We start from the raw sequence: 22,893 nt of genomic DNA, 5'->3' as shown, positions 1-22,893 counted from the left end.
AGGGTTCTTATCCGATTACTCGATTAATCGATGGATTATTCGGTAGAATACTCGATTACTAAAATAATCGATAGTTGCAGCACTACTGTTGTCTGTCGGTGAGGTATGAGGTGAGCCAGTCCAGTGCGGTGCCCTCAACACCCAGTTGGCGCAGCCTTTGGAGGAGGATGGAGTGGTTCACAGTGGCAAAGGCTGCGCTCAGATCGAGTAGAACTAGGATGTTGAGGGCACCAGAGTCAGCGGAGGTGAGGAGGTTGTTGATGACTTTGGAGAGGGCGGTTTCGGTGATGTGGTAGGGACAAAAGCCAGACTGTAGGTGTTCGTAGAGGTTGTGGGAGTGAAGTTGGGTGGCGACGGTGCGCTCGAGGGTTTTGGAGAGGAATGGGAGGTTGGAGATGGGGCGGTAGTTGGAGAGGTTGGCAGGGTCGAGGGTTGGCTTTTTGAGGATGGGGGTGATGGCGGCGAGTTTGTAGACAGAGGGGACGTGTCCTTGGGAGAGTGACTGATTGAAAAGGGCAGTGCTGTGGGGGATGAGGGCGGGGAGGCAGGCCTTGGTCAGGGGGGTGGGGAGGGGGTCGAGGGAGCAGGTGGAAGACTTGGAGGCAGTGATAATGTCGGTGATGAGGGAGGAGTCAACAGGGGAGAAGGCAGTGAGGGAGGGGGGAGGGGGGAGGTCAGGGGGAGGGAAGATGATAGTGGGGGGGGGGGAGGGGCGCAGGGGTTGGCGATGGAGGCAGTCAGGGAGGAGTGGATTTTGGAGATTTTGCTGTTGAAGGCGTGGAGAAATGAGTTGCAGAGTTCAGGGGAGGAGAGAGTGTTATTGTCCGGGGGTTGGAGGAGCTTTTTGACAGTGGAGAAGAGAGTGCGGGGGTTCCTGTTGGTGCTGTTAATGAGGGTGGAGAAGTAGGCAGATTTGGCGGCTAGGAGTGCATCACGGTAGGAGGAGAGGTGCTGTTTGAAGAGTTCGGCGTGGACAGTGAGGTGGGTTTTCTTGTGAAGTCTTTCCAGTTGCCGGCCGGTCTGTTTCATCGTGCGGAGTTGGGGAGTGAACCAGGGGGAGGAGGAGGTGAATGAGACTGTGGAGGTTTTCAGGGGGGCCAGGGAGTCAAGGGAGTCAGTGAGTGCAGAATTGAGGAGGGTGGCATTGTCGTCAGGGGAGGAGGGGGTGGAGTCAGGGGGGGGAGGGCAGAGGATATAGTCTGGGAGAGAGTGGGTAGGTCAATGGATTTGATGTTACGGAAGGAGATGGTGCATTTGTTGGGGCGGCGGGGTAAGGGCAGGGGAGCAGAGAAGAGGATGCAGTGGTGGTCAGAGAGAGGGAAAAAGAGAGGGTGAGGGTTGGAGATGGGTAGAGAGGAAGAGCAGACTAGATCAGGAATGTGGCCTTTGGTGTGGGTGGGGAAGTTGATGTGCTGGGTGAGGTGAAAACAGTCGAGGAGAGAGAGGAAATCAGATGTCAGAGGGGAGTCGGGTTGGTCAACGTGGATGTTCAGGTCACCGGTGAGAAGGAGGCGGGAGGAAAGAGAAGAAGCGATGGTGAGGAGTTCAGAGATTTCAGAGAGAAAAGAGGGGTGGGGCTTGGGGGGACGGTAAAGAAGAAGGGCAGTGATGGAGTTGGGAAGTGAGAAGGCAAGGTGTTCAAAGGAGGACATGGATGGGAGGTTGAGGTTGAGTTCGTTGATGACTAGGGATTGTTTATGGAGAACGGCGAGACCCCCCCACGCCCAGAGAGGCGGGGCTTGGTGATATAACTATAGTTGGGGGGGGGGGGGGGGGGGTGGCCTGATTGAGTGAGTAGAAGTCCAGGGGCTGTTGCCATGTTTCAGTGAGGAGGAGAAGATCAATGTTATTGTCCAGGATGAGTTCGGATATGACAGGTGATTTGTTGGAGAGAGAGCGAGTGTTCAGCAGGGCAAGGGAGATGGATTTGGGAGCAGGGGAGAGAGAGCGGAGGTTGTTGGGGTTAGCAGAGTGGCAGGTGGTATTGACAGGGGGGCGGGAGTTAGTCCAGAGTGAGGGAATGTTAGTGTCAGCAGAGTAGTGTAGAGTCCGGTTGCGGTTATGGCGGGGTCCACGGTGGATGAAGCGGCGGCGGCGGAGAATGTTAGATTTGCTGGCGGCGGTGAAAGCAGGAGCGGAGAGACGGTGGTTATTGTTGAATAAGTGAAGGTCGGCAGCAGAGTAGGTGAGGCGGGGGAGAGATCGTGGAAGTTGGGGGGTAGGTGGAAAAAATAATGGTCCAGGTGGAAAAAATAAAAATGGTCCAGGGGGAAAAGATAGGAGGAGCAGTAGTGAGAGTCCAAGATGGAGGTATGATATGAGGAGAGGTGACAGTAATCCAGGGAGAGTGGAGTTAACGGTTAATAGAGGCAGGTAGGGTGAGGTGTTATTGTTGTTGGTGTGAGGATTGATGGTGCTGGCCCAAGACCGAGCCCGTGCGGCGGGGCAGCCCAGCCATGCCATGGCGAGAGACCAGCTCCAGCAGCAGTGAGGGAAAGCGGGGTGGCAATCACTCACGCAATCACACACGAAATGGCGAGGTAGTGGAGGCTGCCTCCCAGGACGTGGGTCACGCAGCGCAGCACGGCTGGGCAGCGATAGGAGACGGCACGCAACGGGTCGGTCGTGGAGGGGCGAAGCAGATGGAGTCCAGGCAGTGACAGGGAAATGATAAATCCAACGGGAGAAGGTAATCCAGAGACGTGTTGATCAGCGGAGGGGAGACAGGAATGAGGAAGTGATCGATCAGTTTGACGGGTAATCCAGAGGGTGGTGAGGACGTGTTGATCAGCCGAGGGGAAAACGGGAGTGATCAAACAGTTTAGCAGGGAGGATAGGACAGAGAGACACGGACGAGGACGGGTGGACCAAAACAAAACAAAATAAACACACGAACAGCTAACAATAACGAAGAGTAAAGACGCGGGCAGAAGCGGCAGTCATAACAACAGACGCCAGCAGTACTCTGACCCGGAAACGAAACAGCGTGACGTCGACAGGTACGACAGGTGAACAGCTGCAGTTGCAGCTTCAAAAGAGGGCATGGCAGAAAACCCTGCTCACATACTCACATCGGCATCATAAAAGTCAGGTTTTTAACGTTGTGTGTAACAGTGAGTCGCTGCTGTGTTGTCGCTCCAGCCCCAAGAGGGATTGTTTGGAAAATTCATATCTTGATCTATGAAGGTGCAAGGAAGGCACAAAGCTGACAGACAGATCTCTTCCATCATATTATTTTTTTGGAAGTGAAATCCAGATAACTTTTTTAAGTAAAAAGGCAAAACAGACATTGGACCTTTTACTGAGACATTCTGTGTTCCACTGAGTCTATGCCTGAGACATTTACCTCACTGTCACTCCTTTTTTGACTGTTTTGTTTTCTAGAGTTTGGGATCATTTCTGAACCGACACAGTCTCTGCTCTGCTATAGTTCAGTGTGATCCTTTTGTCTAACTGTAGACTGAGAACGCAGCGCTATGACGTGTCCAACAGATTCCGCACTTTCCTCTTCAAATCCCCTGTGAGCTTGTCTCAGTGGCGTAGCGTAGTGGTGATGAGCCCCGCTGCAAATATTGTTATGGTCTGCGCTCGCACATACGCACACATGGATGTGCACACGCACACACACACACACACACACACACACACACACACACACACACACACACACACACACACACACACACAAGCCTGGACTCAAACCAACACCACAGCCTAATCTCTCCAACTATCAAACATCTGAAATAGCTTTAGGCAGCTTACACTAACAAATCAACACAAAGGTACTGTAGCTTACACAGTATATCAATAAGCATAGGACAAGAAATAGCCATCAAGAAAAGCACAGCAGCGGGGGGGTACGGTGGTGCAGTGGTAAGCGCTGTCGCCTCACAGCTCGAAGGTCCTGGGTTCAATTCCCACCTGGGACGCTGTGAACGCTGACGGAATGCGTGCCCGTCCGCATGTCCTCGAGTGCCCACCGCCCGGGTGGGGTCGTCAAAAGGGCCTTTCTGTGTGGAGTTTGCATGTTCTCCCCATGCCCCCTGGGGGTTTCCTTCATATAGGAACCCCTTCACCAAAACATGCAATATCCTGGTTGCTGATGTGGTGCCTCCTCTGGTCGTGAAGGGCGCCTGTTCGGAGGGAGGGGAACTCGTTGGAATAGCGTGATCCTCCCACGTGCTATGTCCTACCGGTGAAGCGTCCCCTGTCAGGTGAAAAGAAGCGGCTGGCTAACTGCCCATGTCTCGGAGGAAGCATGGAGCCAGTTTTCGGCTCTCCCCAGATCGGCAGAGCAGCAACAGCAACAGCAGCAACCAGGATAAATATAAATTAGCACTAATGGGGGAGAAAAATGGGAGAAAAAATCGGGAGAAAAAAAGAAAAAGAAAAGCACAGCAGCATTATAGACCTACACAGTATGAATGAATGAGCTGCCCCTGGTCACACATAGTAGACACAGACTGCTGCGCATTTTCCAACGTAAACATTAATGTACTGTAATGTCACTCACTGATCCCACTCCATAACAAAGAGAAACCCAACAGTTAAGTTACTCACCCATCCTAGAGTCTTGAGCCTTGGCAAAGTGACACTGCTTAAAGACCACAACCGGCTCTCAGAGAGGGTCAGTGACATATCGGACTGAAAACAGATATTGCCTGAGACGAAAGAGGGTTGAGAGGCCGGCCATTTTTTTTTTTTTTTATTCGTTTATTTGTCAGGGACAATGCAAGAATCATTGTAACAAGTTACAAGAACATGAAACATATGCGATGCATATAGGATATCTAGCCAAGGCTAATTTGCAATCCCTGTCCCTGGGTAGGCTTTTCTAATAAAAAACATAATCTAAACAAAGTGCAAACATAAAAATTGTGACACGATCATACAAAATTTACAGTAAAATTATGCTACTACATCATACAAGATTTACAGTAGAATTACACCACTACATCAGTAATCAATGGTCGCAGGTTTGATTTTGCTTCAGCCAGTGTTTCACCTTTTCATTAAAGCTTTTCAGATTAGTTTGCATTTTTATTTCTGTTGGTAGGGAATTCCACATGTGTATCCCTTTTACTGAAAAGGATGACTGACCGAAGGTAGTTTTGCGTTGGGCCACTCTACAATTGCCATTCGCTGATCCCCTTGTGGCAATTCTATTGCTGTTTATTTTTGTGACATATGGTGAAAGTACGGCTGGGACGAGATTATTCACACATTTAAAAATCAACTTGACAAATGAAAACTTAATGAAGCTGTCAAAACTGAGCAGCTTGTACTTGTGTAGAATTTTACAGTGATGCCATTTCATTTGTTTTCGATCCATTATTTTCAGTGCCTGTTTGTACAGTGATGTGACAGGTTTGACAGTTGCCTGTGAAGCCTGGGCCCATACAGTTACACAGTAAGATAAGTGAGAAAATATCATGGCATGCATGAACAGTTGAGCTGCCTTGAGAGGTATGTAATGTCTTATCATTCTAAAGCAGTTCAAATTGATCTTGACTGTTTTGCATATTTTTTTCACATGTTTGTCAAATTTGAGTTGAGAATCCAAGATGACACCTAAGAATTTAAAATCGTTGACCTCTTTTATTTCCTCTCGATCTATTTGTATTATGAGACTGTCTTGTGCTCTCCTTCTTATGGAGAAACACATAGATACAGTCTTAGTGAGATTCAGAGTTAGGTGGTTGTTTTTGAGCCATTGGGATACAACCTTCATTTCATTAGTTAGTATCTCAGCTGCTTGAAAAGGGGTTTTAGCTGATACATAAATTACTGTGTCGTCAGCGTACATTTGACAACCAGCACTTTTGCAACATGCTGGTAGATCATTTATGTATAAGCTAAAGAGCAAAGGCCCCAAGATCGAGCCTTGTGGAATGCCCATTCTTGATTGTCGGGGGATTGAGTGTTTTCCTCTGATTTTAACACATTGCTCTCTACAGCCGAGATATGAAGCAAACCAGCCGGTTGCTTGCTCTGAAAAATTAAAAGTTGTAAGTTTATTTAATAAGATCTTGTGGTTTACGGTGTCAAAGGCCTTTTTAAGGTCTAAAAACACCGCTCCCACTACATTACCCTTGTCCAGTGAACTCTTGATGTTTTCAGTGAGGTAGCAGTTAGCCGTTTCCGTTGAAAACCCTGCCCTGAATCCGAATTGTTTGGGGTAAATAAGTTTATTGCTTTCTAGGTGGTCAATGAGTTGTTCTGCAACAACTTTTTCCAGGACTTTTGAGAAAACGGGTAGAATAGCAATTGGTCTATAGTTGCTAGCTAGAATTGGTGCTCCAGCTTTGAAAATTGGTATGATGGTTGCTGTTTTCCAGCTTTGTGGGAATTTACCAGTTCTTATGGAGGTGTTTATCATATGAGTTATAGGTTTGATCAGGGTGGCGCTATGTGTTTTAATAAAAGCAGTATCCAGCCCGAACAGATCCTTTGCCTTTGAGTTACTTAATTTATTGATAATTCTACCCACTTTCTCTTGGTCAACCTCTTTAATATAAAAGGATTGTGATTAGTCTTTCATAATAACATGTGGTGTCGTTACTGGTTCAAAATTGTCTGCAAGCTCTTCCACTGATTGTATAAAGTAATTATTAAATTCATTTGCTATTTCTGTACTATCAGTGCTGATTACTCCCTTCACCTCCAGCTCATTTATTGATTTTTGTTCACTGGGTTTAAGTTTAGTGAGGCTATTTAAGTGCTTCCAGAGAGAGGCGCTATTTCCTCCAGATTCTGCAATCAGCTGTGTAAAGTAAGTGGTTTTTGCCTTACGCAGCTCCCTTACAACCATGTTTCTTAAGCGTGTCGATGATTTGATTTGACAGTTCTGGGGACTGGAGTTGGCGTTGGCCAATCCTGGCGTGTTCCTCCCCCAAATCGAGTGTGTTCTTGCGCTAAGCAAATGGGATCCAGAGAGAACAGTTAATTTTGCTATTAAGAGGAACCAACATCATGACATGCATGCAAGTTATGACAAATGACAGAGTGCAATGGGAGCAATGCCATTGGAGTGCATTGGATAAACACATTTGGATATTTTCCCAGCAAGCCTTGTTCCTTCATAACTTTTGACAATAAAGCAACTAAGTGGTGGTGGGTGGAAGTAATATTTAGCCTATTCTTAGATAAGCATGCAGTTTTGAACATTTCAATTAAAGGACAAATAAAAATAGACTATGACTCAAAACTGTAAGTGTTGCACACATGATCGGAAGGTGGTATATATACTTATCATCAGTAGTAGTTGTTGCCTTAAATTGTTAGTTTGAAGACCACATCATACATACAGTAAATGTTCAATGCAGCAGCAAAGCAAAAAAAAAAAGTTGTTCATGGGCCCATGTAGCTCTGGGCCCAAGTGCACTACAGTTCTGTGCCCAGGTGCGCTGCACTACAGTTCTGTGCCCAGGTGCACTGCAGCTCTGGGCCTATAGGTGTGTACACCTAGTGTGTGTACACCTGTGGGGCACTGTTGGAGAAAAATATAAGTTCCATTGGCATTTCCTAATCAATAAGCTATAATTGCATACACATAATTAATGCTATGAGTCATTGCATATTTGCACACACATAACTAGCTTATCAAGCAGGAGATTTCTCCCCTTTGCTCTGACCCATGACATTTCACACATATAGAATAGAGAGGACTTCTCCTTTTTGCTGAGACCTTGGTCACAGTGCGTCGTGTACCATAACAATTGATAACAGTCTCTCAGTCAGACTGGAGCAGCGCTCACACATACATTCCTCTCCCCTCCTCTCTCTGTTTCTCTCTGCCTACCTTTGCCTATAAAGCTTATGTCAAATTGTGACATCGCGGCTGAATATTTGACTCTGTACATTGATCAGAATTGTGTACATTGAGGTTCAGCCCTCTGACAATACATATATTGCAGAGAATGTTATGGTAAATAAATATACTTTTATGAGACATCTTCCTAGACTCATGGCTTCAATTTATTTGGTTTAGATAAGCTGTTATATATATACATTTAGCGGATGTAGAATTTTATTCTCTATCAGGGCACGATGTTCTGAGTGGAACAAATACTCATGATCCAAGTCTCAGGGTTCGTTTCACTGCAGGATTGTGGCTTTTCCCGTATATAACTTCTGTGTGTGTGTGTGTGTGTGTGTGTGTGTGTGTGTGTGTGTGCGTGCGTGCGTGCGTGCGTCTGCAGGCCTTCTCAGGGAACTCTAACTCGGAGAGTGCAGTTCGCCATGAGCTCCAGCAGGGGATCGTAGCCCGCTTCCTGAGGCTAGTCCCACTGGACTGGAGCGAGGAAGGACGAATCGGTCTGCGCATAGAGGTCTACGGCTGCTCCTACTGTAAGTATACACACACACGGGCGCGCACACACGAACAAGCACACACACGCACACACGTGCACGCACACGGACACGCACACACACAAACACACCGTCCCTCGTTCTCTAAGAAATGTATCATGCAGGGAATTGACTCTCTTGCAGCCTCATAGCTCTCATCCTATTAAAGGCTGCCAAATTGATTTTGATAACAATTTTCAATTAAGGCTCTGCATAAATTACCGTTATAAGTGACACACGTACATACATCTTTCATGCCTTAGATGCGATTACACAGAGCGTGTGGATATGTCGGTGGTTAAGCGCGTGTCTCTGTGTGTGAGTAGTGTCTCAGTGTGTGCATGTGAGTGTGTGTGTGTTTGTGCATATTGCATTCCAGTCAGTCCTGAGGCCTTTGATTATATTTCCCTTGTCTCATTTCTCTCCCATGTTGAGAGAAAATCAAGACGGTGAAGATCAGGATTTAACGGAACTGTATCCAAGCACGGACACAATTACCCAAACCCGGAGAGTTTAGTTTGAGGGACGAGTGACATATTTTTGCTCTTGTCCATAGGGTTGATCACCAAATATCGTTCGACCGCCAACTCGACCCGTGTCACTCGGGCCATCACGAACAAGGTCTGTGAGGTCCCCTTTAGAAAAACTTCCTTTAGCCAGAAGACCTTATCCTACATGGGAAGCACCCTCTGGAATAATCTACCTCCCTCTATTAGAAAATGCCCTAGTCTCGCCACCTTCAAAGGCCAGTTGAAACTATGGCTCAGATCAAACCAGCAATGTGATCAAACTTAACATATCATCTGCCATGTTTCGCTGCATGCTCTATGTGTTTTATTCATTTTAGGTTTTACTAACCTTTTATACTATTAATTTTTTGGTACTATTAATTGTGTGTGTTTTAATCATTTTTGGTTTTACTAACCTTCTGTACTATTAATCTCTTTTGTACTATTAATCTTTTTTCTCTTTCATGATTACATCAACCTGCCATGGGACTACAGGTGGAAACTAGCCCTTGGGCTATAACCTGGCATATTTACTGTACGGCTGTACTGTTCATTAATGTGTAAAGTCCCATTCTTTAAAGGTCCCAATTCGTGGAGCTGTAACCTCTTAAAAACGTGTGTCTCTGGTCCATAAAACATGATTCTGGATTAATCTGTCGAAAATATAGCAACCCCGTTTGTTGTGACGGAGTTCTCACTTCCTCATCTCGTCGCTTCCCAAGAATGGCCTGTTTCTATAATATATTCAGAACTAACAGTTCCCATTGGCCGCTGAGGGAGAGCCCGCCCCAGGCTCCCAGCGGCCAATCAGATTAGCGTCTGTGGACCAGCACGCTAGGTTGCGAGTTATCGTTAACTTAACGGTACTACGCTAAAGAGGACATCTCAAAATGCCTAGACTTACCGAATGCACCTCTGCAGTTGCTGGATCACGTACAGTTGGCGTCGCTCCAGCTATAAGTGTTAATTTTGTGGCTATAGACTAAATGGTGCAGGTAGCTTGTGTGAGAGAGACCCGCGCAGTATGCAGGAGGAAGCTAGTGACGTCCCAATTCCCCTCTGGGCAAACAAAGCGTTTGGGGGTGTGGCTTGGAGGAGACTGCAGGGGGACGCTGGATAGGGACAAATCCAACTGTGGCAGTTCTGAGCGTGTGACCACTCATTACAGGGAGGGCTGACAGCAGTATATATGCATTTACAAGTAAAAACAGCTTTTGCACGGAATGGGACCTTTAAATAAATGAATCTGAATCTGAATCTGAACCAGCTAGAGTAAGTCACAATTATTTACAGATATATGACAGTCTATATGTAAAGTTTCATATTAATATGTGCACGATAAAATGTCCAAATACCTTATGAAAGTGCCTTTGATGAGAGAAAGAGCAATGACGCGCTTGGGCAACGATAGTTTAATAAAACACCACAGAAGAAGACAAAAACACCAAAGAGTTACGTAGTTGGGTTATCCTAACTCACAGCTTTTTCACCAGCGATAACGTCATTTTCCCGACTCTGGGAAGGACAAGGCTACAGTGAATGATTGAAACAAGATGTTGTTAGAAAGATAAGAAATTATACTTGTGGTTTTAGCCATTAAACCAGTTGGACACAGTATGGTCATTTGTAGCAGTAGTCCAAAACACAATCTTGATTGAATATTAGCAAAAAAGTGTCCGTGCTTGCAGCTGGTGACGAGAGTGTAAACAGCACACACACACACACACACACACACACACACACACACACACTAGGGTTGTGCGATATACCCGAAATACCCATCGTGATTGTTTCACAGTCAAACATCGTGATTGACGATGGCATCGTCATTTATGCCATCCGCCATCTTCATGAGACCGACAGGCAGGCTACTACTCCTGCACAGAGCCAGGCGACTCAAGCAGTAGCAGCAGCGGCAGCTACTGCTGTAACAGCTAGCAGTAGCTGCTGCTGCTGCTGTATTTCTCTCTCCAGTCTCCTCAACTCTCATTAGGTTCAAAAGCCCACGCAAATCTAACATTATATCAGCCAGTAATTCAGTCAGTTTTCTGCCAGCTAGTTTCAACACACACACGTTGTTGGTCAGGATCTGTAACGTTAACGTTATTTGTTTTGCGCCGTTCAATATTGCTGGTAGTGCTGTATCGTATGTAATGGAGCGACTTCAACTTTCACTTTGGAAACAGGCGTGTTAAATTCACAGTTGAAGACGGCGCAAAACAAATCACGTTGACGTTACAGATCCTCACCAACAACGTGTGTGTGTTGAATTTAACTAGCTGGCAGAAAACTGACTGAATTACTGGCTGATATAATGTTAGATTCGCGTGGGCTTTTGAACCTAGAAAGAGTTTAGGAGAAATGGCTAGAGAAACGCAGCTGCTGTATCTATGGTCGGAGCGATTCCAACTTTCACTTTGGAAACAGGCGAGTTCAATTCACAGTTGAAGAGTTGTACTCACTTTGGGTTGAAAACAGGAAAGAACGTGAAGTTTCTTCTTTGTCTTAAAAGTTTTCACAACAAAAGAACTGACTTCTCACGTGCAGGGGACGCCCCGGCGACATTAAACAAGCGCACCCAGTGCAGAGAAGCACTAGAGCGGGGGAGGGGAGGCTTCTCTGAGTTTGAACTGGGTGCGCTCATTTAATGCCGCCGGGGCATCCCCCACGCGTCATGGTAAGTGGACTTGGTATTTTTTATTATTAACTCATTGAGTGCCAGCCACTTTTGGAGAACGGACGCTCCCAGTGCCAGAGTTTCAGAGCGTTTTCAGTGATTTCTCGAGGCCCACAGAATATTGTGTGATATTACTATGTAAACACCGAACACGCACAAAGAACGATGAGACTCTCTTCTATCATCTGCAAAAAAAAGTTTATTGATCCCATTTTCCGTTCTTTAGTTATGAGCCGGAGAATATAGGCTGTTTTGAGCAAAAAGACACTTTTCAAATTAGAAGCTGAGTTATTCCGCCTTTTGTGAAATGCAGCATTTCAAGCACATTCACTGAGTCTGAAGATAATATTTTCTGATGTAGTGACGTGGTGTAGTTGTGTGGTGCCTGCGTGCCCCACCCCCCTCTCCCCCCCTCAGCTGCAAACTCCTCCCCACACTAACACACAGCCTAACACGCACCCAGTCTATTTTCGGAGCGCTCCGTTTTTTTGCGCCGGCTCCCAGCACGACACGGAAAAGCCAAACCAGACTGCAGGGAAAGGTTTGGCCCTTCGGCGTCGGGTGCTGCCTTTCTGGCGGCTAATCGTGTGAAGAAACTATGCAGACAGACAGACAGAGGCAGAGCGGCTCAGTTGTGTGCACGGATTGACTGCTGTTCGCACCCAACATCAGCTGCAGTCAGAGCCATCTATATGGCTCTGGCTGCAGCATGAGCGGTTTCTCTTTGATCACGGGGGTTTTTCCTGCTGTTTTCCGGACCTTCCTCTAATCTGGAGAGCACTGTCGCCACCTAATGGGTCGGTAAAATAGGTTATACACATTCAACATGCCCCAAAATTTTACAGGAGATATATTAGGCTTTGATCCACGTCCCACCGTCAAAAAACGCAATTGGCACTCTACGTCACTAAAGCAATTGACGACGATTGTCGTCATTGGCACTCAATGAGTTAAAACGGCAAAAATTTTATTCGAACAGATAATTAATTACAATGATCCGATGTAGAAGGCTCAGAGGTCGATGGGGGGTCAGCCCATCACGATGGTCGATGCCATCGTCCGTTGTGCCAACCCTAACACACACACACACACACACACACACACACACACACACACACACACACACACCCCACAACAAAAACACAGACATCCAGCCAACTGTGCCTGCCAGTCTATACACAACACCCCTCCCCTCACACACACGCACTACTGCACCCACAAACAAATCATGCCCCATTCAATGTAGTGGAAGCAGTTTGGAAATGATCAAGTTTCTTTAATGTCCATGGTATTCTGCCATTCAATGAAAGAGATGGGCCGATGGGTACATGTAACAATAATAATAATAATAATTAATTTTCTTTCTCAAAATTTTAGAGTAATTACAGAGCAAGATGGTTCACCCTGCTGTTTAAGTTTCTGACAAATATGAATGTTGCTTCCTACGTCTTGACATGTGTCAGACGAGACACAATAATACACAATCAGGCAAACACATGCTTACGATGACTCTCAGAGAAACCAGTGATAAAACACACACACACACAGACTCACACACCTACACACTCACTCCCCTTGGCCTGGTGCATCATCATTCAGAGTTGTCTGTCAGCTGTGTTTGAAAGCCCACAGTGCTTTCTCATGATTATGCTGTCACTGCTCCTATCTTCACCATTCAGTCAGAAAATGAGAACTCATATCCGTCTATTCATCCACCCATCATTCACTCGCCAACTCTCCAACTCTCTTAACAATCAACTCTGCCTAAATTTCCATCCGCGCTTCCAACGCGAAAAGATGGGGGAGGAAGTAGAGTGTATAGGAACGATGAAGGAAACAGAAGTAGTAGGAGAGGAGGGGAAAGAGAAGGCAGATACATACAGTAGATGTTATCACCAAATATGTAGGGTTCAGGAGATAATTATGGCTTTTGCAAAAGTATGGTAATTAGATGCAATGCCATAATGATCAGTGATCACGTTATGATGTGAATGCAGAGTAACATATAGCTCCACTTCCATTTCTGAGATTGATTGATCATGTAGCAGAGAGAGAAGAAAATGCAGTATTTTAACAGCATTGCAAAAGAAAAGTACACAAGCAGCTGATACTTTCAAAATCACACCCAGGTGTTCAAGTAAGCGGTGCAGGGTTAGGAGCAGTCATCGGACCCTCTCCACATGCATAGGCAAATCCTGATTGGTCTATCCTCCCAATATGCATAGGCTACTCCTGATTGGTCTATCCTCTCATGCTACAAATGGACATTGTGTGCTACAAACGGACACACATGTCATGTATAGAAGTGGCTGCACTGCTCAAAAACAACTGTAAAACCAATTATCCAACATAGCTTATATATTTATCTACCTTGTGTCTATCCAAAAATATAACCATACAGGCAATACATTATTTTGACATCATTGCTGATAGTTTATTGAATGGCTGCTTCTTCTCCTTCTTCTTCATCCTCTTCTTCTTCTTGTCATCATGCTTTGCTCTGCCCTGGCCCACGCTTGCTCCCACTCCTCCAGGAACCGCTGGGTATGGTTTTCGGCCCTGCGGAGGCTGGTCTTCTCCTCCCACTCGAGGAGGTGTTTCTGCAGCTGCTGCTCAGCCAGCTTGAGGGAGGCCATGGTCTCACTGTTTGGACCTCCCGTTCTTGTGCTGAGCCTGCTGGGAGGCCTTGTCTTTCCCCTTTGGGACAGTCAGTTGGAGAGATCCATCAAGGGTTGTTGTTATAGCCATCACTGGCATCGCTAATGACATTACTGCTGATGTCATAACATCTCAGCTCTGATGATGTCATATTGCAGTCTGGATGGTTATGACATCATCGGTCGGAAATGTCACATGATGTCATAGGTCCCATTGTGATGTCATCGGTGATGATGTCATCAATCTCGATAGATCCAGGAATAGTTTCCAGGGAGCTGGCTGGACCCGGAGGCCCAGAATATGCCCCGGGGGGTGGCCATCCAGTCTCGAATCGGTATATAATCAGCGCTGAGACCTTTCTAACAGTGCTAGTGTATCTCATTTGCAGCTTCACCAGAGGATACTGGGAGGAGATAGAGATGTGGTCTCCATATTTATTGTAGCTCAGTGGTCACATGCTTCAAGTGAGTGATTAAATGAGAGAAAGAGAGAGGATCCCAACAACACATAGCAAAACGTTTATTTAAACGGAACGGTGGTGTGTTGAAATAATTATACAAGGAAACATGACGTTCAACCCGGAACCTATAGGGAAACGTTGCACACCGTTTCTTTCCCCCTTAGGTTGAACACACCCCTGTTACACATGCATTCAAGACCTGCGCACTCCACCTGTATTACATGCACTTCGCTAAGTGTTTAGACAGATTTTTTGTGTTTCAAGCTAACGTCGCTGTACTTGTGGCAAGGAAAAAACATTGATTCTGCTGAGGTAACATTATAAAACACACTTTTGATTGAACACGACTTCTCTCCACTGTCTCTCTGTGTCTCTGTCTGCTGCGCTCCCCCCCCCCCCACAAGCACAGACATGCAGCCACACTCTGTGTGTCTCTGTCTGCTGCGCTCCCCCCCCCCCCCACAAGCACAGACATGCAGCCACACTCTGTGTGTCTCTGTCTGCTGCGCTCCCCCCCCCCCGCAAGCACAGACATGCAGCCACACTCTGTGTGTCTCTGTCTGCTGCGCTCCCCCCCCCACAAGCACAGACATGCAGCCACACTCTCTGTGTCTCTGTCTGCTGCGCTCCCCCCCCCGCAAGCACAGACATGCAGCCACACTCTGTGTCTCTGTCTGCTGCGCTCCCCCCCCCACAAGCACAGACATGCAGCCACACTCTCTGTGTCTCTGTCTGCTGCGCCCCCCCCCCCCCCCCCCCCCCTTCCCCCACAAGCACAGACATGCAGCCACACTCTCTGTGTCTCTGTCTGCTGCGCTCCCCCGCCTCCCCACAAGCACAGACATGCAGCCACACTCTCTTGTGGCTCGAGACAGAGAGATATATTTATCCTGGATGGAATGGCAAAATAAAACGTCTTCTCAATCTTATTACGAATTCAAACGATGCCACAACAACAACAACAACTGGGCCAGTAAAGAGAAAGTGTGTGAATCTATGGGAAACAAATGGAAACTCTGAGATAGAGAGCTTGTTTTAGTGTTGTGGAAACAAGTTTACTGTCTGTTGTAGTGTAAAATGTTCTACATCTGGTGTGAAATTGTTATTCAAATGAATACTAAAATCATGAATGTTGCACAACATTAAAGCCGTGTTAGCTGGTGTATTCAGAGCAAAAAGAGAGAGAGAGAGCATGATGATGTGGGCAGGGAGCAGCCGCAGGTGGTGACATTGTGTAAGTGAGTGAGAAAAAGAGCAAATATTGATGGTTAAAGGCACTATGTGTAGGATTCTGCACTATTAAATATCATCAAACCATTACCTTGTATATGTTGAGGAATTACAGTGATTCATTTCTGTGTTTACAACTAAGCCACGCCCCCTCCATGTGTTGTGCTTGCGAGCTTTCATTTCTCCAAGGAGCCCGAATGGGCGTGATCTGTTTACATAGAAATCCCTCCCTGGAGAGGCCGACCTAGTGAGCCCCTCCCAGCCCACAGCCAAAACCAGAATTTAGTAGACCAAGATGGCGGACCCCTGATGTGGGCTCTTCCAGGGACTTATTTATGTCGATGCCAGGGGCACTCATCCACCTTAGAAACTGCATACTTTAGCCAAATCGCCGCCGGAAAGAAAGATCTCAGACCAGAGTCAACCTTGCCGGTCTGGCTTTCACTAGATGGAGAGCCCTACGAGCAGCTAGGGCCTGCAAAGTGACTCGGAGCTGGCATTAGTTCTCCTCATGTGTAAGTAAAGTTATAGCTTTTGCATGTCCCATTTCAGTAACGTTACGCATGATAGCGAAATGTACAAGTTGTTATCGATATTGTGAATTTGTTCTGGGAATGTTGTAATCACTAGTTGGCTAACTGTTGCTTTTCACGGCTATTCAAATGACTTTACACTGCTAGTGTGGCCTGTTGCAGGATTTGATTAGGTTGTTGTTCGTGTATAACTTATAACTTATACACATCCATATATTTTCTATTCTGTCTCACTAAGCAATGTTACATTAGAAAATAGCTGTAACACCTTCCAAACAAATCAAGGTTTGGAAAAAGTATCTAATTCATGACAATGTGGATGAACCCTGCCTTGATATCTAGCAGCTACAAAATAGATGATTCAAATGAATACTAAACACATTTCCATTTGTCTGATTTCCAAGGTGCCAGTCATCCAGAGGATAGAGCTGACGATAGTCAAGATAGAAAACAAGTTGACCCACGATTATGATATTTGAGATGGAGAAATGGTGCTTTTATAGCAAACCTGTATAATAAATGTTCCATCATCTTTGATGTTTTGATGTTTGTTGTCTGCAATCTTCTGTACACCAATAAAGTTGATATGACTTCATCCATGTCTCTTTGGCCACTATTCTGCATTGTGACTGTCTGTTGTCCATTGTAACATTTGATTTGCCTACTTTATAGCTGAGTGTGTCTAGCTACAGTAGCCTACCAATATTTGTGTTTCTGTGTATATATAGCCTACTTTATATAATAGACAGTGTATGTGATGTTTCACAGTACATTTCACAACTTCGTTTATCAGAAAAAATACTTTATTTGCAAAACTAAAATATGGGTTACACCAGAATGACGTAACCAGTTCCATCAGCTATGCGGTTCTTCAGGATGTCGACAAGATCTGCTATCGTCCTACAGCCGACCTTCCTCTCTGACTTCTGCTTCTGTCCTGGGCGACCCTGCCTTCTCTTTGTCCCACTGGTGCTAGCCTGGGCTTCAGGCATACACCTTGGTCTAGGTTTGCCTGCCTATAAAAAACAGCAGTGATTCAAGCATTTGAAATTAGTTTGAACAACTGTAACAATGAGAAAATACTAGCGTTGCACTATGAATACTTTTTGGCCATGTCTTGGTATTAGCAGACGAACAAAAACACATAGGCTACAAGCTACTCACTGTTGACAGACAGCTGTGGTTAACGTTTTGGCTAACCTTACTTAGCAATAGGGCAGGCTATGCAAAAGGTTATGTTACATGGATTTTGATCGGTTAGCAGATGATACAAATAACAGTCTTACCAAGCGGACTATTGGGACTAACCTAAAGTTTTATGACTATCATGTGAAATTTGTCATTACTCAAGCCAAAGACATAGCCGAGATGCATTCGTGCTTGTTTTATGTACTTACGTCTGCAGTAGGTATCCACAAAATAGTTGTTTATTTCTCCGTTGCTTGGGAGGGGATGACGCGTGATTTCTAACCCCACATAGGATAAGCAATAACCACGCCCTGTGGCGCCGGGATTGGCCAGGAGCAGCACTGGAGGGCACGCAGCCCAGCGATTTCATGAACCAACTGAATAGCTCTTGAGAATGGACAGCGATTTCGAGAGCGGACATTGAGAGCGGACATTGAAATGAATTATGGTCACCTACCTTCCTTAGCATAGTAATAATAATAAGCATAATAATTGTAATCTACACAATGTACACAATCTACAAAAACATGCAATAATATAAACGGTGTTGTGTTCACGTTCATAGCTCATATTATAATGTATCATATCGTTAATTTCAAGCTCAATTCTTACCCAGAGAAAAGGTACAGCACTGAAAATGTAACAAGCAATAGTTTTTTAAACATCTTTAAAAGATGAAAAACCCCTGGTGCTTTAGTCCCAAGCTTCAATGCTCCTGGCCAATCCCGGCGCCACAGGGCGTGGTTATTGCTTATCCTATGTGGGGTTAGAAATCACGCGGGGATGACAGGGAGGCGGGGGGAGCAGGAAGTGCTCCGCGCTGGTGGGTGGGATCGAGATTCTTTGGGTAACACCCTTTTGTTTTGGTTTGAAATGGCGACATCTAGTGGACATAGTGCCTTTAAGACTGAATCATGACATCACAACCGTCTAATCCTAATGTTAATTTTAAATGAGATATTCCTCTAAATCTGGCTTCGAAAAAGTCTGTTCCTTGCAGCACCCCCTACTTAAAAATCATTCCTGTGTCCCTGGTTCCCTGTGCTTTGTCATATTGGTATGATCCATCATTGTCTTCTTCTGGAAATCTCTCTGACTTTTCCACTCCTATGCATCTGTGTTGCACAAAGAAATGAATTGTTTCTGCTTGATGCTGCACTCACTTATTGGAGTTGTGGCATCACTACGCCTGCATTGTGACATCACACTGTGGGAGCTCAAGAGATTCCAAGTTCCCCTTGACTGACAGGCCCTCTGTGTGTTTTACACTACACTATAGCGAAAAGGGAGATACAAGTATATGTTATGGGTTTAATTAATCTGCAGAAGAAGTGTAATGTGATTTAAGAAAGTAACGTTTAGAAAGAGTATTTTCGTTATTTTGTAATTGTGAGTGTGAGAATGTTTGGAGGGTCACAAAATCATAAACAAGAACAATCAAGTGTTATTAAAATAGTTTCTGTATAGTAGATTTTTTTTGTAACAATAAATGCCTTTGCTTTTTTCCTCATCATGCCTAGTTTTTTATAAATATCAATCTGTTTTTTCTTTTTTGAAAAGAAAATGAACTAAAGAAGGGACATTGCTTGGCTACTTAATTTTTCACAAAGAAAGATAAGCTTAGTGTATCTACTAGTACTGTTAAGCGTATGTTAACAGTAACAAGACTGTTTAAAACTGTGTAATATAAGACTGTGTGTGTGTGTGTGCACGTGCACGTGCGTTCGCGCGCTTGTGCATGTCTGCTTGTATGTGTGTGCGTGTGCGTTTGTGTGTGTGTCAGAGATACAGTAGTAGAGGCTATGAAGGACTTGTGATCCACCACCGTGCTGTGGCATTAACTCATTGAGTGCCAATGACGTCGATCGGCGTCAAAGTAAATAGTAACGTTCAGTGCAAATGACGTCGATCGGCGTCAAATGCGTTTTTTGACGGTGGGACGTGGATCAAAGCCTCAGGCATCTCCTGTACAAATATTGTAGCTATTGAAGGTGTATAACCTATTTTACGGACTCATTAGGTGGCGACAGTGCTCTCCAGATTAGAGAAAGGTCAGGAAAACAGCAGGAAAAAGCCCCGTGATGAAAGAGAAACCGCTCATGCTGCAGCCAGAGCCATATAGATTGCTCTGGCTGGAGCTGACGTTGGCTGTGAACAGCAGTCAATCCGCGCCCACAACTATCTCTGCTGTATAGATTCTCCACATGATTAGCCGCCAGAAAAGCAGCACCCGACGCCGAAGGGCCAAACCATTCTCAGCAGTCCCGTTTGGCTTTGGCTTTGGTTTGGAGCCGGCACACAAAAACGGAGCACTCCGAAAATAGACGCTGGGTGCGTGAGGCTGTGTAGTGTGGGGAGGAGTTTGCAGCTGAGGGGGGGGAGAGGGGGGTGGGGCACGCAGGGCACCACACAACTACACCACGTCACTACATCAGAAAATATTAGCTTCAGACTCAGTGAATGTGCTTGAAATGCTTCATTTCACAAAAGGCGGAATATCTCAGCTTCTAATTTGAAACGCCTGTTTTTGCTGAAAACAACCTATCTTCTCCGGCTCATAACTAAAGAACGGAAAATGGTATCAATAAACTTTTTTTTGCTGATGATACAATAGAGTCTCCTCGTTCTTTGTGCGTGTTCGGTGTTTACATAGTAATATCACACAATATTCTGTGGGCCTCGAGAAATCACTGAAAACGCTCTGAAACTCTGGCACTGAGTTCTCCAAAAGTGGCTGGCACTCAATGAGTTAACATGCTCATTTCCATTTTGATTAACACAGGATCAACAGAAAATCAATTATTTCATAGATGAGGAAGTAAACAGAAGAGTCAGTGTGTGGACTGTGGAAAAAGGAGGAGTGAGTGAGTGAGAAAGATGAGAGCAAATTAAATTTTCTATACTAACTAGTAGGGGTGCACCGATCACGTTTTTTGCCACCGATCACCGATTGCCGATCACCTATGAGAAATATCTGCCCAACCGATCATCGACCGATCACCGATTACCGATTACCGATCACCGATATATATATATATATATATTTATTTATTTATTTTGTAAGCAGCTATAGCAGTTTCCATTTTACATATAGGCCTACATTTCATGCATCAAATTGAAAGTGCAGCACATTTTCTTTTTTTTCTACATCAATATTTTATATTTTGTAGGCTAAAGGAAACCGCCAACATGATTTTACAGTACAGCAGTATAGGCTCTTTACAGCATTATGACAGGAATAGTAGGATTGTGTGTGGTCTGGAAAAAGGAGGCAATAAAATATACAAACAGGTCAGTAACCAAGCTTGCTGTTATATAGGCCAATTATAGTGATAATTAACAACTAATAATATAGAAATGATAATTAGGTAAACTGTAAGTCAGTTACTCTTAAACACCAGTCTTGAACCATGACTAAAGCCAAAGAGCTCCCACTCATAGAACCGGGGTTATGCACAATAACCGTCATACATTGGGATCCGCATCGAACGAACATCAAAAGGACCCGCCCATCGAGGCCGAGTTACAGTGTTATAATTAGCAGCACTATGAGTGCCAGGCACGTGCACACATAGACATGAAAGGGGGCTTGAGCCCCTGCCTTTTTTTCAGTCTGTAAAAAGTGCCCTTTTTATTTTTATTTATTTTTTATTTTTTTTATTATAATACATTATTCATTTTCATTCCAACAACACATGAACAAAACAAACAGCTCAGACACATTAAAAAATAAAATAAAAAGTGCCCTTTCCTGACCACGAATGCATTTCTAATGGTGCTTTGTATGGAAATTGCCCTTTCCATGCCGTCACTGAAGGCAGCATTCAAAGAGAAATGCCTTTTCCGAGCTCTCTTGGCCTTGAATGCACCATTTGTAATAGGCCTCTGCATGGAGCAGTGTTTTTCTAAACTGCCCCTGAAGGCACCACCCCAAAAATGAACCCAAAAATGAATGAATAAATAAATACATAAATAAATAAACCACCCAATAAATAAATAACCAAAATATAGGGAACAAATGCAGAATTGTTGCTCTTGAAAATATTTTTTACTTTACACTATTGGAAAGGGATGTTGTGTTGTTGAATCCGCAAAAAATAAAAAAAATTCTAATACACCTTATCTAAATCTTCTGTCTTGCTTTTTAGAATTATGGTTAAAATGCATGGTATATTACAAGCCTCACTCAGTATCGTTCAATGTTTCTGCCTGTGTTGCTATCTGTTGTAGTACAACAACCTAAAGGGAGAAAAGGAGCAAATACATATTGATGCTTAAATGATTTCACAACAGTATTGCAACAGCATGCAACTTTTATATACTAATATTATTCAGTTATGGAGTTATTTTTCCGTGACAAGTCTCATCCTAAAATGAGATATTCCTCTAAATCTGGTTAAAATCGGAATATTTAAAATGAGTTATACCCCTAAATTGGCCTTCAAATTGCCTCAAATTTCCTGTAGTGCCCTTTTATGAATTTGAGCCCCTGCCCCTCTAATGTTCTGTGCACGTCCCTGATGAGTGCGATCTACATAATGGTGACAGGGTTACATGACGGGAGAAACAACAGAATCACAAGCTACACACGAGCTAAACTCCATCTGAGTAGTGGCATTAATTAGCGCAACAGACAATCAAACCGCACTAAGTGCACGCCTAAACAAATGTTATTGCAATGATTGCAGGTAGATCGATCTAAAACCAAAAGGGAATGCAATACAGGAATATTAACATAATAATGACTTACTGGTTGGTCATATACGCACACATGGAAGAAAGGGATTAGAACATGTTCAACTGTCCAAAGAAAGGAAGAAAGTCCGTCTGAACGGAGCGCACATCCACATAGGCTACTCAGCAGCACACTTTCGCTTCCTTCAAAGTGCCCGCGGGAACATCAATGCTCGCTAGATGTGGAAATTGTCTGTGTGTGCGCGTGCACTACCCCGACTACCACCGTGTCAATCTGGGACTTTAATACACACGGACTTAACAGCATGCAAATGCCTCGGTAGGCGGGAGGACTGGAGGTAACTTCTCTCTGCTGAGTCTGCTCTAATCACCAGCTGATTTGTGTGATTCAAAGACGCAAGGGGTGTGTTGACAGTCTGGTGCGCTGTGTGGAGGTGAGTACACTGACGAAAGCAAAGCGTGTGCTTTGCAACACAATGATATAAACGTTAGAGCACAATATGAAAGTTAAACGATAGACATTGAAGACATGAAAATGGGCTGCCTCATGTTTCTCACGTGCAGCATGATCGGCTATGCGATCGGCAACATTAA

The 22,893-nt window shown here is 44.8% G+C and overlaps 1 protein-coding gene across 1 annotated transcript in view; it reads left to right on the top strand.

Moving 5' to 3' along the window:
• The window catches only part of LOC310772489 (contactin-associated protein-like 2), a gene marked incomplete at both ends in the record, with an annotated part of 736,946 nt that overhangs the window by 430,431 nt on the left and 283,622 nt on the right, over window positions 1-22,893 (top strand). Inside the window, one exon of the mRNA XM_083632310.1 lies at window positions 8,202-8,349. Coding sequence (XP_083488436.1) covers window positions 8,202-8,349 — 148 coding nt within the window. The remainder of the gene's footprint in view (window positions 1-8,201; window positions 8,350-22,893) is intronic.

Source organism: Poromitra crassiceps, assembly GCF_964638095.1.
Source record: "Poromitra crassiceps genome assembly, chromosome: 2".
Taxonomy (NCBI): Eukaryota; Metazoa; Chordata; class Actinopteri; order Beryciformes; family Melamphaidae; genus Poromitra; species Poromitra crassiceps.
Note: the sequence above shows the minus strand (reverse complement) of the source record. Positions and strands in the feature narration are given on the sequence as shown.